Below are 18,122 nucleotides of genomic sequence, written 5' to 3'. Positions count from 1 at the left end.
CTGATTTCATGGATTACCATTTGGAAGTTCTCAACAGAATAAACAATGAGCACTGTAGTGTGGTATTTATTGCAGGAAGTTCCGTAATCGAGCTCAGTGAACTAGACTTTCAGACTTTAAAGATACAGCGTGGAAACAGGCCCTTCGGCCCACCGAGTCAGTGCCGACCAGCGGTAATTCCGTACCTTACACACACTGGGGCCAATTTACAAATTACAGAAGCCAATTAATCTACAAGTTTGTACATCTTTGAAGTGTGGGAGGAAACCGGAGCACCCGGAGAAAACACACACGGTCACAGGGAGAAGGTATGAACTCTGCACAGACAGCACCCGAGGTCAGGATCGAACCCAGGTCACTGGCGCTGTAAGGCTGCAACTGTGCCGCTCTGGATGTTCCCAGAGGCGGGGGAAGATTGCTGCTGTCAGCTCATTGTAAGTCAGGCATGGATGCAGCCCTCATTGCAGTCCAGTCCACTTTATTGTCATCAGCACAAGTATGCTGAGGTACAGGTATAATGAAAATCTAGACTGCAGCAGCATCATAAGCATGTAGACACACACTAACACAAACATACATGATGCATAAATCATACAAGACAATGAAACGAAAAACTGCCCTACTGTGCAACAAAACCGCCCTACATTAGATTTGCTCCTGATTGAACAGGAACCTGGGGGCAACTGTTTCCCTCTGAGGGTGGAGAGTATATGGAACGAGCTTCCAGATGAGGTAGTTGAGGCTGGTACTATCACAACATTTTTTTTAAATGGACTAGAAGGGTTTAAAGGCAGAGCCCAACATGCCAGCTTGGTTGTACGCACAATGCGGGCCGAACGGCCTGTTTGTGTCGCTCTAGGACTCTACACTTGGACAAGTACATGGATAGGAAAGGTTTAGAGAGATTTGGGTCAGGTGCGGGCAAATGGAACCACCTTAAGTGAGGTTTCTTGGTCAGCATGGATGAGTTGGGCCGAAGGGCCTGTGTTGGTGCTGATTGAATGAAATCTGCCATGTGTACTGTGCTAAGCATTACCTTATTGCATGAGCCAGCTCCACACACTTCCACTGCTCCACTTGCTGCCCGTTCAGCTGCAGCAGAGTGTCCAAGGAATGTAGACCAGACTGGTCCGCTGGGCCACCTGAGAACACACAACGTTACGCTGATCAATCAATCAACATTATGTACACGCACATTCTAAACATAAATTTAGCTGAAAGATAAAGTTACCTAAAATTAGAGAATGCAATGTTCATAATGTGGTATCATATGGTATGTATATCTGATTGTTTAGAAGGCTGTGGAGCCCAAGTCAATGGATATTTTTAAGGCAGAGACAGATAGATTCTTGGTTAGTACAGCTGTCAGGGGTTATGGGGAGAAGGCAGTAGAATGGGGTTAGGTGGGAGAGATAGATCAGCCATGATTGGATGGCAGAGTAGATGTGATGGGCCAAATGGCCTAATTTCACATGCGATCACTTCCTTACTTACTTAGATAGCATGCACTGCAAAGCTATTCAACTGTACCTCAGCACGTGACAATACTAAACCTAAACCTAGATATGCAGCAAAGAGTCAGGAACAAATGGACTGGCCTTGTGAGGCCGCACATGAAATGTTATGTGGTTTCCTCGCCTGACCTACAGAAGTTAAATTTACCACAAAGTGAAATAAAGGTCTACCTGACCGAATCCTGGAATGGCAGGACTATCACAGGAGGAGAGACTGGACTGACCAAGCCTGAACTCATGGGAGTTGAGATGAATGAGAGGAGATTTAAGGGCTGCACAGTGGCGCAGTGGTAGAGTTGCTACCTTACAGCGATAGAGGCTCGGGTTCGATCCTGACCACGGGTGCTGTCTATACAGAGTGTGTACGTTCTCCCCATGACCTGCGTGGGGTTTCCCCAGGTGCTCTAGTTTCCTCCCACACTCCAAAGATGTAGAGGTTTGTAGGCTAATTTGCTGGGTGTAATTATAAATTGTCCCTAGTGTGTAGGATAGGGTAGGTGTGTGGCGATCGCTGATCGGTGCAGACTCGTTGGGCCGAAGGGCCTATATCCGCGCTGTATCTCTAAACTAAACTGCTCATCTCATTGAAATACACAAAGTTCTGATTGCCATTGAAAGCCGGATGCAAGGATGAGGTTACCCCTGGCTCAGGATACAGAGCAGTGTAGAGTTCTCCAACACAGGCGCTCATTTGGGAGTTCTGTGGGACCCTCTCTCACTCCTCCCCTTCTGAGATTCCTGCTACTCTCCTGCTCTTTGACCATGTTATCCACCTATCACTCTCCAGGCTCCGTTCTCCCCCACCGCTCCTCTAGTGTTCTCGATATCCAGAGAGATTGTTCAGTATGGGTCTTCGGCCCCCCTCAGTCATGGCCAACCATGGGTGTCTCCAGGGTTGGAGGGCGCCAGTGCGTGACTTTATTTATCGTGGGGAGACTGGTGCACGGACAGCCACCACATGGTCCTTGACAAATCTGTGTCAGGATCCAGTGGCATGGAGTCCAGGACGACCGGAGACCCTTTACTGTTGCAGCCTTCATCCGCCTTCCCAGCCGCTGTGACGCTCCACTAAGGTTAGCCATCATCCTCCGCCTGTTCCACCGTTGAGGTCTTGGTTGGATTGCTCTTTGTCAGGGACCTCCCCCTCGACCTTACCGCCATGGGTGGCCCTACCAGGAGCATAGCTCCAGACGGCATCGCTATCAGGATCTCAGGACCACACAAGCTTCTCCACCACGACAAGGTGACAAGGGTAGAGAGTGGGAATTGGCAAGGAGACAATCACAACTTTCAAAAGACATTTGGATAGATTTCAGCAGGCGGTGTACATCTGGGACGAGCTGCCAGAGGAGGTTTCGACCCGAAACATCGCCTATTCCTTTGCTCCATAGATGCTGCCTCACCCGCTGAGTTTCTCCAGATAAAAGAGGGTGGTAGATTCCTGGAACACTGGAGGCAGTTATGACAGTGGTGTTTAAGAGGCTTTTGCATTTACACTAGACACAAAAAGCCGGAGTAACTCAGCTGGACAGGCAGCATCTCTGGAGAGAAGGAATGTGTGGCATTTTGGGTCGAGACCCTTGTATTGGTATTATCCAGCTTCCCTGGAAAGCTGAAGATGTGACTTCCTGGGATGACCAATGTTGTTGTGATGATGCTCCATACACAATGAGGAACACCAGAAAGGTCTGCAGAAAGATCTCGACCCAGAAACGTCACCTATTCCTATCCTCCAGCGATGCTGCCCGTCCCGCTGAGTTACTCCAGCGATGCTGCCTGGCCCGCTGAGTTACATCAGCACAACCTTGTGTCAATCTTTGGCAGGAAATGCGACTTTGAAATCAGAGCCCCCACAGCTTATTCAGGCGAACGAGCGAGTGGAGACGCCAAAACGGCAGGTAAACAAGGAATGTCTTGCCTGGGTCCACAGCCTGTACACGAACAGGAGCGTCGCAGCAGATCGTGAAGCCAAAGCCGTCTCTGCCTCGCGGGATGGTGACCTGAAACACAGCACGATAAAACAAATCACACTCATCCTCAGGACACGCTCAGGAACAGTATAACTCACATGAACTCTCTCACTTGCCTAACTACAACGTTATCAATAAACACACTGGCACAGTGGTGCAACGGTAGAGTTACTGCCTACCAGCGCCAGAGACTCAGGTTCGATCCTGACTGCGAGTGCTGTTTGTACAGAGTTTGTACCTTCTCCCTGTGATCACGTGGGTTTGCTCCAGTTTCCTCCCACACTCCAAAGATGTACAGGTTTTGTACATTAATTGGCTTCCGAATATTGTAAGTTATCCCTTGTGTGTAGGATAGTGCTGGTGTACAGGGTGATCACTGGTTGGCATGGACTCGGTGGGCTGAAGGGCCTTAGTCCCCACTGTATCTCTAAAGTCTAAATGCAAGAATATTTTAGTCTGCGGTAGTTTCCAATATTCTGACATAACTTAGGTGATGTTGAATGGAAAATGGATCTGGATTTATTTTCTGGGCAGAAGCTGAAGGACATAGAAATGTGCCATCTGAAACAGAGGGTTCATTGTAGGTTTCATGTTATTATTGTCACGTACCACGTATTGGGTTTTCAACATTGATTGGAAAACAATGTTTTTCATGTTTTCCAATCAAATCAGATAATGCTCTACATAAATATAATCAAATCAAACTCAAGTACAATAGGTAGAGCCAATGGGGAAGATACAAAGTGGAGAATATATTGAGGTCCTCACTCCATCATTTGAATTCCATGTATACCCAAAAATCATCTACATTGTATGAGGCATGATAAGCCCACATTCATCTTAGTTTGAAGAAGGGTCTCGACCCGAAACGTCGCCCATTCATTTTCTCCAGAGATACTGCCTGTCCCGCTGAGTTACTCCAGCTTTTTGTGTCTATCTTCTGTTTAAACCAGCATCTGCAGTTCCTTCCTACACATTTGATCTTAGTTTAGTTTAGAGATATAGCCTCAAAACGGGCCCTTCAGCCCACCGAGTCTGCGCCGACCAGCAACCCCCCCCGCACACCAACGCTATCCTACACACACTCGGGACAATTTACAATTTTTACTGGAGCCAATCAACCTGCAAACCTGTACGTCTTGGATGTGTGGGAGGAAACCGAAGATCTCGGAGAAAACCCACGCAAGTCACAGGGAGAACGTACAAACTCCACACAGACAGCACCCATAGTCAGGATCAAACCTGGATCTCTGGTGCTGTAAGGCAGCAACTCTACCTGGTGCCCCTTTTTCAACTCCTAACGCTACCTCTGTCACAATGTAAATGTTGAAAACAGCCTCCCTGGATTTAGTTCCCCTCCCTTCGGCTGAGTCCATGAATGGGACTGGTTCCTAACAAAGGCCGTCCCTATAAGCATAAGCAACTTGGCACAATACACCATCTACCACATGTATGATTTGATGTAGGTTGGTGACAACGTTTAGAGATAAGAACACCCTCTCCCCATGCACGGTACATCTGCTCTTGGCACACACCACACTCGCACATTTTAAATTTAGTTTAATTTTTAGTTTAGTTTTGAGATTCAGCGCGAAAACAGGCCCTTCAGCCCACCGAGTCCACACAGACCAGCACTCTAACACCAAAGCGACAATTTGACAAATATACATTTATTCCAAGCCAATGAACCTACAAACCTGTACGTCTTTGCAATGTGGGAGGAAACCGGACCTCCCAGAGAAAACCCTGGCAGGCCATGGAGAGAACGTACAAACTCTGTACAGACAGCACCCGTGGTCAGGATTGAACCTGGGTCTCAGGCGCTGTAAGGCTGCAGCACTAACGCTGCGCCACCGTGCCGCCCAACGTGACATCTTACACAAATTGATCCTACACAAATCTGAACTTCCAGATGTCACATAAATTCCACAATCTCCACAAATTTAGTTTAGAGGTACAGCATGAAAACATGCTCACAAAAATATTTTATATCTATGAATATTCAATACATTGCACATTAATATGGCCACAATTTTAAATGCATCCTTCAGCATTTAAAAAAAGAATATTTCAGAGGCAATGATACCAAACTAGAACACTTTAAATTACATAAATAGAAATATCAGGATTTAAGCTCGTTGAAAAATAATCAGGTTCTTTCTATTTTGCTCATTTTATGGCACGTTAACTGTACATCCAATTTGACTCTAAAAGGAATTAAATGGTAACGACAACCATAAAAAAAACAAATTCACTTGATTTAGGAGGATGACATACTGTTCAAATTTCCTTAACAATATTAATATCAATAGCAGTATTCCTTACGAAAACGTGCATTTAATATATTGTTGATAAACGGTTTACCTGGTGCCCAATTGCCTGAAGCATTGCTGAAAATAATTCTTCTCTCTCTCTCTCTCCCTCTCTCTCGCTAGTTGGATGGATCCTTCCACCCTGTGGTTGCTGCTTTTCTACAACAAGGACCTCAGTTTGCAGGGCAGCGCAGTTTGTGCAGGGCAGTCCACTTTGTGGAAAGTCCTGGCTTTCTCAAAGACCGAAGGCGCACCTAGCATTCTCTATGAAACGCCACACATGTACAATGAGCGCCTCTCCCCAAGTCGTGTGGTGCTCCTCGAGAGGTTTCGGAGAGGGCTGCAGCAACTTTGTTGGCAAAGTCACCCATGGGAACCCAGATTGAGAAGAATAGCAGGAAGCAACCTTTCACCTCCCAAGCCATGGTCTGCACGATAAGCCTGAAGGCTTCCTGAAAATTTCACTCAGCCACAACCAAACGTACTCTTATATCAAATTGGTTCCCGTAAAGTGCTTGGTATTCCATTGGTTCCTCCTTATCTTTTGCTGCCTGCCCCCTGTTGCATGTTTACATGTTGATGAGAAAATGTTTATTACATGAATCCTAATAATGCAGGGAAAAATAATTCATTCACCAGCAGTGACCAGGTAACTAGGGTTACGCTAAGCCTAAATCAGAAGAAGGGTCTCGACCCGAAATGTCACCCATTCTTTCTCTCCAGGGATGCTGCCTGTCCCGCTGAGTTACTCCAGCATTTTGTGCCTGTCTAGGGTTACGTGAATATCAATTCTGGACTTGCAACAACTTCACCCCCTGATAGTTAGCAGGGTTTGCACGTCAGTGGATTAAGATGCATTAAGCTGAAGCAACTCCTTTTAAAAGATTTCAAACTCCAACGCATTGGAAAAAAAAAAAAAAAAAATCAGTTTTGCTCCTCATTGTGTGTCAACCTCGTTTCATGATTAATGCAATCATGATTCAGGCAGGGAAAGGCCAAAAGCACAGTCACACTACTTGGTGGGAAGGGATGTCGACAATACTCCTTTGAACAATAATTACTATGATTAATACCATAAAATTCCCCAAATGTGAATATTATAAAAACCCAAACATAGAGGGTTGCACAAGAGAGTTTAATCCTTATACAGGGACAGAGTGTAAACACCATTAAATCAAGCTTCCTATTTCAAATACAATGTTTACTTTATTATTTCCTATCTTTGTCTCACACATAAATCATAAGCAAAACATTTCTTTGGTATAACAATCTTTAATTTAAAAAAACTTGGGAACCTTTCATAAAATGGGCTGTTTAGTATTTGCACAAAACAGCATTTTCCCAACTCCAGCGTGAAAATGAAGCATTTCAAATGAAAACATGGAAATCATTATAAGATCATTATGTTAAGCTGCATATTTACGCAAGTAGTGCAGGCTCCTTAGTGCCGAGAAAATTAAATGCCCCATTTCTGGTGTACTGCCATCATGACCCGAGCACCAGGGTTAATAATCTCTAGCGCCGCAACTAAACCAGCTAAGTAGTTGGTTTAAACGAGCATGCAACGTTAGCAAGCTTTCTATTGCAGGGACTGCGGATCACAACAGGAGCTGCTCGCTGTAGCGCAGTTTCCACTGCTCGTCTGTACAGTTGTCAAAACATGATAGTCAGCCTTTAACGAAACAAATGCCATGGCAGCCAGTCACGGGCTGCACCAGGCTGCCAGGGAAGAGAGGCGGCTGTCAGAGGTGCCAGAGGGTCTTGTGCATTCCTGTGCCCCCTCCCCAAGGGTTCACCTACTTTCCTGGTATCACCTTCCACTCTCAAGTCAAAAGATCTTAAGAGATAGGAGTAGAATTAGGCCATTCGGCCCATTAAGTCTACTCCGCCATTCAATCATGGCTGATCTAAAGGGCCTGATCCACTTAGGTGATGTTTTAGGCAAGTGCAGGAGACTCTGTGAAGTAGTCGCTGCCTCAGTATGGTCGCCGCAAATTTTTCAACATGATGAAAAATGTTCAGCAACCAAAAATTGGTCGCCATGGAGAAAATCGCTAATCCTGTAGTCGTGGGTGCAGTGGTAGTCGGGTCGCCATGTCGTTGTAGGTAATTGAGGTAGTCGTAGGTAGTTTTAGTTAATCGCCTTTGCTGACTGGTCATTTTCATTGGCTCATTGGAGAAAAAAACCGTAAGCAGTAGTTTTCAGAACCAAGGATAACCGAGCGGTAATGTTAAATGTCCGCCGAACTTCACAGCTGTGTATCTCTGGCTTATTAAAAGTTGTCTGGCTTCTTAAAAGTTGTCTCCACTCCTTCTCCCCCCCTCCCCCTCTCTTTTAAAGGACTTACCGTACACTGTGCTTTAGCTGTCTTAATTACAGCGCCAACCTTCCTGTATCACCTGTATGTCTGTATGTGTGTCTGTATCACCTTGGCTTTGCACCATGTGAATTTCAGACAGCGCTCCCCCCACTTGCCCAGGCTCCCACCTTTGCGATGTGTTTGTGTGTGTGTTCCACTCTGACAGTCGCCCTTCCAGTGCCCGGTTTTGCAGGCGACTGCCGGCAACTTGACAGTCACCAGTAGTCTGCTGAAAAATCGCCTAAGTGGGACAGGCCCATATCTCTCCCTCCTAAACCCATTCTCCTGCCTTCTCCCTATAACCTCTGGCACCCGTACTAATCAAGAATCTATCTATCTCTGCCATAAATATATCCACTGACTTGGCCGCCACAGCATTTTGTGGCATCGAATTCAACAGATTCACCACCCTCTGACTAAAGAAATTCAACCTCATCTCCTTCCTAAAGGAACGTCCTTTAATTCTGAGGCTATGACCTTGAGTCCTAGACTCTCCCACTAGTGGAAACATCCACTCCACATCCATTCAATGCAAGCCTTTCACTATTGTGTATATTTCAACGAGGTCCCCCCTCATTCTTCTAAACTCCAGCGACTACAGGCCCAGTGCCATTAAGCGCTACCTTTAATGTCCACGCTTTAATGGTGAACATGGCGCCACGTGCATGCGGTCTCAGTGGACTATTTCCGTACACTTTACTAATCGGGGATTATGTTTATGTGTGGCAATACTTTACTGAACTGCATGCAAGTAGAGAGTTTCACTGTGCATTCCCACATGTGACAATAAAGCACTGTTGAATCATTGACCAGAGAGACTAACATAACTTTGTGTTCCCAATGCGTCTGGCAGCATCTGCGGAGAGAATGGATAGTCGCTTGGGGTCAGGATCTTTATTCAGTCTGAAGAAGGCTCCTGACCTGAAGCATTACCAATCCAATTTGTTCCCTCAATTGTAAATCTAAATGGGTGGACAATGGCAAAGGAAAGAATCACATAAAACACATGACATTGGTTATTCCATTTGAAAGCGAGCTACGGAGGAGGTAGTTGAGGCAGTGACTATTGCAATGTTTAGGAAATAATTGGACAGGTACATGGATAGGACAGGATTTAGAGGGATACGGGCCAAACAGAGGCAGATGGGACTATCGTAGATGGGACACGTTGGTCAGTGTGGGCAAGTTAGGCCTATGGGCCTGTACTCATACATGCTGTATGACTGTCCAATCATAGAGCATGGACCAGTACACTACATGCCCTTTGACCCACATGTCAGTGCCAAATAGGATGCCAAGTTAAACAGATCTCCTCAGTCCTGACATGATCCATATCTCTCCATGTTTATCCGTGTGGCCCATTGAAAGACTCTTTACTGCACAATCGTATCTACCTCCCCCACCATCGCTGGCAGTGTATTTCAGGCACCCACCACTGTGTAAAAAAAGCCTGCTCCACATATCTCTATTAGAGATTTGCTCCTCTCACCTTAAAGCTACACCCCCTAGACTGACATTTTCCACCCTGGGAACTAGGTTCTGGCTACCAATCATGTCTCTGCCTCTCATCATTTTACATACTTCTCTCAGGTCACCCCCTCAGCCTCCAAAGCTCCAGAGAAAACAATCACATTTGCCCAACCTTTCCTCACAGCTAATACCCTCTCATCCGATAAACATTTTCGGCACCCTCTCCAAAGCCTCCGCATCCTTCCTGCTATGGGACAGCCTGAACACCACAAAATACGCCACATGCAGGCAAACCAATAATTAGTTTTATAAAGCTGCAACATAAAACATACATCGCCCTGCAGGTCAAGATTCCGCAAATCCACATCCCGTGACTATTTAAACGCAATGAGGATTTTACATTTTGAGTTTCTTCTGCATAAAATTAACATTCAATTTCTGTGCATTTCTTTGTGTGAAAGTACTGCACTTAAATTTCTTCGATCCAAAACAGACTTTCCTCTGACCAAGAAGTCAGTCTAAAACTGACTTAAACCCCTGTCCCACGGTATGAGTTCATTCCAAGAGTTCTCCCGAGTTTGCCCTGATTCGAACTCGGAGATTTACGGTAATGGGCACTTGTCGGTACTCGGGGCTCTCGTGGACATTTTTCATCATGTTGAAAAATCTTCACGAGTCTTCCCGAGTACCTGCCGTTAACGCTAAGAGACGTCCCCGAGTTCTGACGTACCCGCTACGTTCATTCTCCGTGCTTCCCACGAGTTCCATTTTTTTTAACTCGGGAGAGCTCTTGGAATGAACTCGTACCGTGGGACAGGGCTATTAGTGAGAAGATTTTCCTCATCTCTTCTCTAATCCCTTGCACCAATTACTTTAAATCTTATGTCCCCAGGTTTTTGACATCGCTATTTGCCGTTATCATCAGGAAGGCTGGCTCCGTCCTGGGGCCGGAGTTGGATTCGTGGGAGGTGGTCTTGGAGTTTGCTCCTCAAACTGCAGAGCATCTTGGACAACACAGCTCACCCCCTCCATGACACACTGGTCAACCTGAGGAGCAGCTTCAGCAACAGACTGGTCCCACCAAGATGCAGCACAGAACGCCACAAGAGATCCTTCTTCCCTGTGGCTACCAAGTTGTACAACTCCTCCCCCTTCTGCCATGGGGTAGACCCACCCCCCCCACCCCCCCCCCCCCCCTCCCTCCCCCCCACCCCCAAATCTTTGCACATCCCCAATCCTTTCCACTCATCACTTTAATTTCATGTATCTTGTCTTTTTATGAATGTTGGCAGATCAATTTCCCTCCTGGGATAAATAAAGTTGTATCGTTTCGTATTGTATCGTATCGTATCGTTAAGACCCTCACAATTGTATGCATCTCAATGAAGTCTTTCCTCAGCCTCTTCTGAAGAAAGTGCCTCACATTACCCCATCTTTCTTCATCGCTATCATTTCCCAGTCCTGGCACAGGCTCATGGTCTCCTCGTCACCCGATCCAGTCACATCTTGTCAGTAATGAGACGTCAAGAACTCAAGGTGCGGCTTTACGAACAGAGCCAACTCCAGTCTAACTTCCTTCCTCTTGTCTTGAAGCCTCAGCTAATAAAAGAAAGCCAACCCTGTACCTTTTATTAACCCTCTCCTGACCTGTCCTGCTACCTTTAACAATCTGTGCGCTTCATAAGTGATAGGTGCAGAATTAGGCCATTCAGCCCTTCAAGTCTGTCTACTCGATACGATACAACTTTATTTATTACTCCGCCATTCAATCATGGCTGATCTCTCTCCCTCCCAACCCCAGTCTCCTGCCTTCTCCCCATAACCCGACACCCGTGCTAATCAAAGATAGATTGCAAGGTCCCCATGTTCCTCCATACACTGAATATGCAATATTATTGTCCATTTCTATACTTGTTGCGACTCCCCAAATTAATTAATTCACATTTATTTGGGTTTAATTCTATTTGCTACTTTTCTACCCAAATGGCCAGACTCTGTTTGTCCTTGCTGTTGACCACAGGGATAATAATCCCTATCATTTGCACACTTCCTTGTCGCACTCCCAACATTCAAGTCTCAACCATTGATATAAATTACAAAAAGCAAGCAGCTGAATACGGAGGACTCCATCCCTATAGTAACAGCATTTCTGTCACAAAACCATCCTGTGTTTCCTACCATTGGCCAATTTTGGATCCAGGAAACAAAACTGAGCTGAGAACAGTAAGCACAGGATTATTGTGAGATGATGATCACGGTCGTGAGAGGTTTCTTATGTTCGTGAGAGGTCACCCGCGACATGTCGCTAGGGGGTCGCATGTATGGTCGTGAGAGGTCTCCGAAGAGTCGTAGCGTCTTTCTGGTCGCCGCTGAATTTTCAACATGTTGAAGATTTTGGCGACCTATCACGGGTGCCAGCAGTCGCCTGTAAAGGTCACGAAAGTGGGACAGGCCCTTAAGGCAGCAACTCTACCACTGTGCAACTATGCAGCACTGTCAGGAATTTAGATATTACAATTTCTAATCCATGAAGGGAGACTTGCTCATAATAACAACACAATTACACGTAGAAACCCTGAAAATTATAAGAAAAATACATATTATTCACAGCAAGCAAAACGACCACAACATTTCACCAAGCTTACCTTCAATTGCAGCATATCTTCAGTGCCTCGATTCTCATTTTCTGCCAGAGAATTCTTCATGGCAGGACCTTAAAGACACAAACACAATTTCAGATTGTGATTAGTTTATGTAATATACACCAGGGTGCAGGGAATTTCTCATTCACATGAAGCTCAGAGTAAACACAGTGTACATGGTTGTGATAAATACAGCAATAAACAGCAGGCCTGCAAAACCACAGCATGTGCAAGACTGTAATGCAATCTGAAGTGGAACAGCAGAACAACTAGCAGAGGTAGGGTGAAGTGAAAGAGTACTTAGCAAGAATGGGGTGTGAAATGCTGGAGTAACTCAGCGGGTCAGGCAGCATCTCAGGAGAAGAGGAATAGGTGACATTTCAGGTCAAGAACCTTCTTCAGACTGAGAGTTTTTCAAAGGGCAACTGGTAATCCAATATCGAAAGCAATCAAGTGTGCTGGAGGAACTCAACGGGTCAAGCAGCATCTGTGGAGGTAGATGAACAAGACAGCGTTTCAAGTTGGGACCCTGTTTTTTTTGCTCAAGATTCCAGCATCTGCAATCTCGTGTGACTCCACTCCAATACAGAAGCTTTAGTTGAAAGAATACATTCACACCTGACGTTAAGGAGCAGTGTGAACTGCTTCATAATCCATACCTTGGGTGGGTTTAAGGCGACGTGTGGCCACCTTCAAGTGCTTAGTTCTTCCTAGATCCTCTCCAAGCAGATAGTACCAACCATTGATCTCCTGAAAGAAGTAAAAAAATAAATAAATCAAGAAACAGTCCAAATGGCAGAACTGGTGCGGCACGGTGGCGCAGCGGTAGAGTTGCTGCTTTACAGCGAATGCAGCGCCAGAGACGCGCGCTCGATCCCGACTATAGGTGCTGTCTGTACGGAGTTTGTACGTTCTCCCCATGACCGCGTGGGTTTTGTCCGAGATCTTCGGTTTCCTCCCACACTCCAAAGGCACAAAGGTTTGTAGGTTAATTGGCTACGGTAAAATTGTAAAATGTCCCTAGTGTGTGTAGGATAGTGCATGTGTGTAGGGATCACGGTAGGCACAGACTAGGTGGGCTGAAGGGCCTGTTTCCGAGCTGTATCTCTAAACTAAACAAACGTGTAAGGTTCACATGCACAATCGTGCAACTTAAAACAATGGTGAAATTAGTTATGGTAGAATTTTTTCTTGAGTAATCCAGTATATCTTTTTTCTCAAGTTAGAAGATGATGCAAAACCCACACAACTATTTATTTATTTTCTTAAAATAAGGACAGGAAATGATGGAAACTGTCAGTAGACAAGGTGTCATCTCTTTTTGTGTTGAAAACGAGTTAAAGTGAACAAAGTCACAGCACCCAAGACCCGGATTCGATCTTGACCATGGGTGCTGTCTGTGTGGAGTTTGCACGTTCTCCCTGTCACCACGTGGGTTTCATCTACTGTGGATGCTACGGTTTCGTTGCAGGTTGCCTGCATGAAACGCTACACTGGGGCTCTATCAATTATCCCAGGATGATGTGAAAATCTCACAGCTGCTATCTTGAAAGAACAGGGGCCACAAGCAGACTATTACAGGCATCATCTCCACCTCTTGGTGGGAATTTGCTGAATGCAAATAGATTGTTTCCTCCTGTTATATCTGGCATGCCCTTAGTTCCCGATAAGGGCTGTATAAACTCAATTACTTTTTGCCTGCAAATTTCCCATGCATGGACAGGAAAGATTTGGAAGGATATGGGGCCAAGCGTAGGCAAGTAGGACCAGCTCAGTTAAGCAACCTGGTTGGCATAGACGAGTGGGGCCGAAGGGCTTGTTTCCGTGTTGCAACGTTCTGTGACACTAGCAATGTGTTGGACGATCTGCCTGTCCAATTACATACCTGGTTAGGTAGACAAAAGTGCTGGAGAAACTCGGCGGGTGCGGCAGCACCTATGGAGCGAAGGAAATAGGCAACGTTTCGGCCCGAAACGTTGCCTATTTCCTTCGCTCCATAGATGCTGCCGCACCCGCTGAGTTTCTCCAGCACTTTTGTCTACCTTCGATTTTCCAGCATCTGTGATGCTACATGGTCCAATTTTGGGGCAACTAGTTTTTTTTAATGAACCTCAAACGTGCAGATTAACTCAGCGGGTCGGGCAGTATCTCTGGAGAACATGGATAGATGATGTTTTGGGTCAGTTTTTAGTTTAGTTTAGAGATACAGCATGGAAACAACCCTTTCAGCCAACTGGGTCCCCACTGACCACCGATCACTTGTGAAAACTTATTCTATGTTATCCCACATTCACATCAACTCCTTATACAAGAGGGGCAATTTACAGAGGCCAATTAACCTGCAAACCTATACATCTTTTGGGTAGGTGACGTACAGGGCTGGATCCTTCTTCAGACCGAAACGTCGCCTATCCATGTTCTCCAGAGATGCTGCCTGACCCGCCGAGTTACTCCAGCACTCTGTGAAACATCGCCTATCCATGTTCTCCAGAGATGCGGCCTGACCCACTGAGTCACCCCAACACTTTGAGATTTTTTGCTCAAGATTTCAGCATTTGCAGGTCCTTGTGCCTCAAGTTTTTTATAAATCCGTTGAAAAGTCTTAATTCATTCTGTGTAGGAAGGAGCTGCAGACGCTGGTTTACACTGAAGACAGACACAAAATGCTGGAGTAACTCAGCGGGACAGGCAGCATCTCTGGAGAGAAGGAGTGGGTGACGTATCAGGTCGAGATCCTTCTTCAGGCCGAGTTGAAGAAGGGTCTCGACTTGAAAGGTCACCCATTCCTTCCATCCAGAGATGCTGCCTGTCCCGCTGAGTTACTCCAGCATTTTCTGTCGGTCTCAATTTATTATGTTATACACTTAAATACACTTTGGAAGTTTTCATTCCGTGGCTATAAATTAAATAAAAATAAATAAACGTTCCCCAAAATCTACGTTCCCTTATTAATAAAATGATTATTTAAAACTAGGGCTCTGCTCTTGCCATTCACTGATCTTGATGACAGTTCACTGATTACCTGATAACATTAGTCGCGAGAAACTAATTAGTACACTCATTACTAAACATTTGGGAAATAAATAATCTTCATATTTCTACTGTGATTTAATCCGTGAAGATAAGCCAGGTTTGCAAAATTGATAAATCCTGCACCGTGACTGTACCACAGGAGAAATGCCTGTGGCTGAATGAGCCCCTGCTAGTCATTGACAAATTACATTTAATTATGCTGATATAATTAACTTCTGCATCTCCCGTCAGAGGCCGTCACGGAGTGCAGATCCTGTTTGCGTTTGTTCGTCTAGTGATCACAGCTCCGTGATTGTTTCATTGAGCAGTATTTGCATTTGCTGATAATCATCAACTTTTTCCTGCAATTTGTTTTCTTTTTCAGACTCCCACGCTTTCGACTCCAACACCAGACGCAGTGTGCCAACTTTTTCCTCAAATCAATATGCAAAGAAATGGGAATTTTCCCAAAGGAGGCATTCATATAGATCGGTCAGTGAGATTACTTGTTTGGTTTAGTTTAGTTTACAGATACAGCGCGAAAACAGGCCCTTCGGCTCACCGAGTCCGCGCCGACTAGTAATCCCCGTACACTGACACTATCCTACACGCATCAGGGACAATTCACAATTTTTACCAAAGCCAATTAGCCTACAAACCTGTATGTCTTTGGAATGTGGGAGGAAACCGGAGCACCCGGAGAAAACCCATGCAGGTCACGGTGAGAAGGTATAAACTCTGTACAGACAGCACCTGTAGTCAAGATCGAACCCAGGTCTCTGGTGCAGTAAGGCAGCAACTCTACCACTGTGCCACCATGTCGCCCTTAGTTAGGATTCTGTCCAGTTTCATTCTTAGGTGTAATATATTATTGAGTTCTTTAGAAAGGAACATCATGAAATTGATTCCCATTTTAACGGTTTTTGTTAGCTAGATTGAACAACCCAATCTATACACATTGCAAGGGATGAGATTTTGTTTCAGTCCACTATAGAAGTTTATAAGCTAATGAAAAGACTACAAATGTTTGTGCAGACCAATTGTTTCAAATGAATAGGTTAAATTGAATTGAATTGAATTTTATTTTGACATTCAGACCTTTCGGTCTGAACGAAATTTTGTTGCCTTGAAGTCATACATATAATAAAAATGACAAAACCACACAATGACACACAATGACACACAACGGCCCGGGGTGGTCGAAGCCGCCGAAGCTGCCGCCCTCCAGTCCAGCGGACGCAGCTGTTGTTGCGGGAGCTCCGAAAAAACAGGTCACCGACCTGTGACCTGCGAGCTCCCGACGATGTCGTCCACTGGGCCTGCGGCCGAGTCCACCGGGCCCGGGTCGAGCCTCCGAGGTCGGGCCACCGCTGGAACGCCGCAACGCTGCCACAGCTCCGAGGTCGGGTCGGGTCGCCGCTGCCTCCGGAACGCTGCCACAGCTCCGAGGCCGAGTTGCCACTTGCCGCCGGAACGCCGCCACAGTCCCGAGGCCGCCAGCTCCGCCGTTAGGCCAAATGGTCAAAAGAGACACAATATGCTGGACTAATTCATCGAATGCAAAATAAATTCACTGCATTTGTTCCAAATTTGCTGTGCTAGGACACTTTGAGAGGACTGGAGCTGTATTCACTATTGTTTAGAAGAATAAGCTGAAAAAATAAACAAATCTTTAAAAGATTGGCAGGCTAGATGCAAGGAGAGGTCAAGGAGCAGAGTGTCAAGTTTGACAGTAATATGTAGGCCTTTTAGAACCTAGATGTGGGTAAATGTCTTCACTCAGATAGTAGCGAACCTTCGGAATTTAGTTTTTATGTTTAGAGATACAGCACGGAACAGTCCCTTCGGCCCACCGAGTCCGTACCGAACATCGATCCTCGCACATTAACACTATCCTACACACGCTAGGGACAATTTACACTTACACCAAGCCAATTAACCTGCAAACCTGTACATCTTTGGAGTGTGGGAGGAAGCTGAAGATCGCGGTGAAAACCCACGTGGTCTTGGGGAGAACATACAAACTCCGTACAGACAGCACCCGTAGTCGGGATCGAACCCGGATCTCCGGAGCTGCAAGCGCTGTAAGTTAGCAACTCCACCGCTGCGCCACCGTGCCACTCAATTTCTCAGCTAAAGAAATTCCCTACGCCAAAGGGCTGTAGAGGTTCAATCCCTGAGATCATTAAAAACAGAGGTCAATAGATTTCTGGAAATCATTGCAAATTCTGATTAGCAACATTTCAGACAGCTAAATAATTGCATACGTTATTTGAATGTGAAAAATCTTCTACATCAATAGCCAGAACCGTCATTTAAAATTGTACGGTATCCTGACTAGCTTCTTCAGATTGAAGAAGGGTCTCGACCCGAAACGTCGCCATTCCTCCTCGCCAGAGATGCTGCCTCACCCGCTGAGTTACTCCAGCATTTTGTGTCTACCTTCGATTTAAACCAGCATCTGCAGTTCTTTCTTACACATCCTCAATAGCTTAGTATTTTCTGTACATACCAAAGACCAGAAGGCACAGCAGCAGAATTTCCAGAGCAAACCTTTGGGGCAGAGAATTCCAAAAGTTTGCCACTATCTGAGTGAAGAGATTTCTTTACATCAGCCAAGAGTTATTTTGCTTTAGTGCATGCAGATTCCATGGGTATCCAGGAAGAAAGAGGAAGGTCAGAGAACAAGACTCGTTTTACTTTCTCCAGTCTAATGTTACCCAGGCACCAGTCAGGTCTTGCCCCGGTACTGACAATCACCCACTGTGTCTGGCAGCTTGCTGCAGCTGAAGGTGGTGGAAGTGAAGGCAGTAGTAATTAGTTGTTGGAGCAGCAGCTGAGA

The 18,122-nt window shown here is 45.7% G+C and overlaps 1 protein-coding gene across 4 annotated transcripts in view; it reads right to left on the bottom strand.

Moving 5' to 3' along the window:
- rgs3 (regulator of G protein signaling 3) overlaps nt 1–18,122 on the bottom strand; it is a 224,599-nt gene that overhangs the window by 150,481 nt on the left and 55,996 nt on the right. For 3 of the 4 annotated variants that reach the window (XM_033049114.1, XM_033049115.1, XM_033049116.1), the window contains 4 exons: nt 12,928–13,018; nt 12,272–12,339; nt 3,433–3,514; nt 1,037–1,142 (listed from right to left, as the gene is read on the bottom strand). In XM_033049114.1, coding sequence (XP_032905005.1) covers nt 1,037–1,142; nt 3,433–3,514; nt 12,272–12,339; nt 12,928–13,018 — 347 coding nt within the window. Of the gene's footprint in view, nt 1–1,036; nt 1,143–3,432; nt 3,515–5,848; nt 6,060–12,271; nt 12,340–12,927; nt 13,019–18,122 lie in introns of those variants that run through there. The other variant, XM_033049117.1, reaches the window with a different exon arrangement.

Source organism: Amblyraja radiata, chromosome 32 (assembly GCF_010909765.2).
Source record: "Amblyraja radiata isolate CabotCenter1 chromosome 32, sAmbRad1.1.pri, whole genome shotgun sequence".
Lineage (NCBI taxonomy): Eukaryota > Metazoa > Chordata > Chondrichthyes > Rajiformes > Rajidae > Amblyraja > Amblyraja radiata.
The sequence above is the reverse complement of the archived record's forward strand: the minus strand, read 5'-3'. Positions and strand labels throughout refer to the sequence as shown.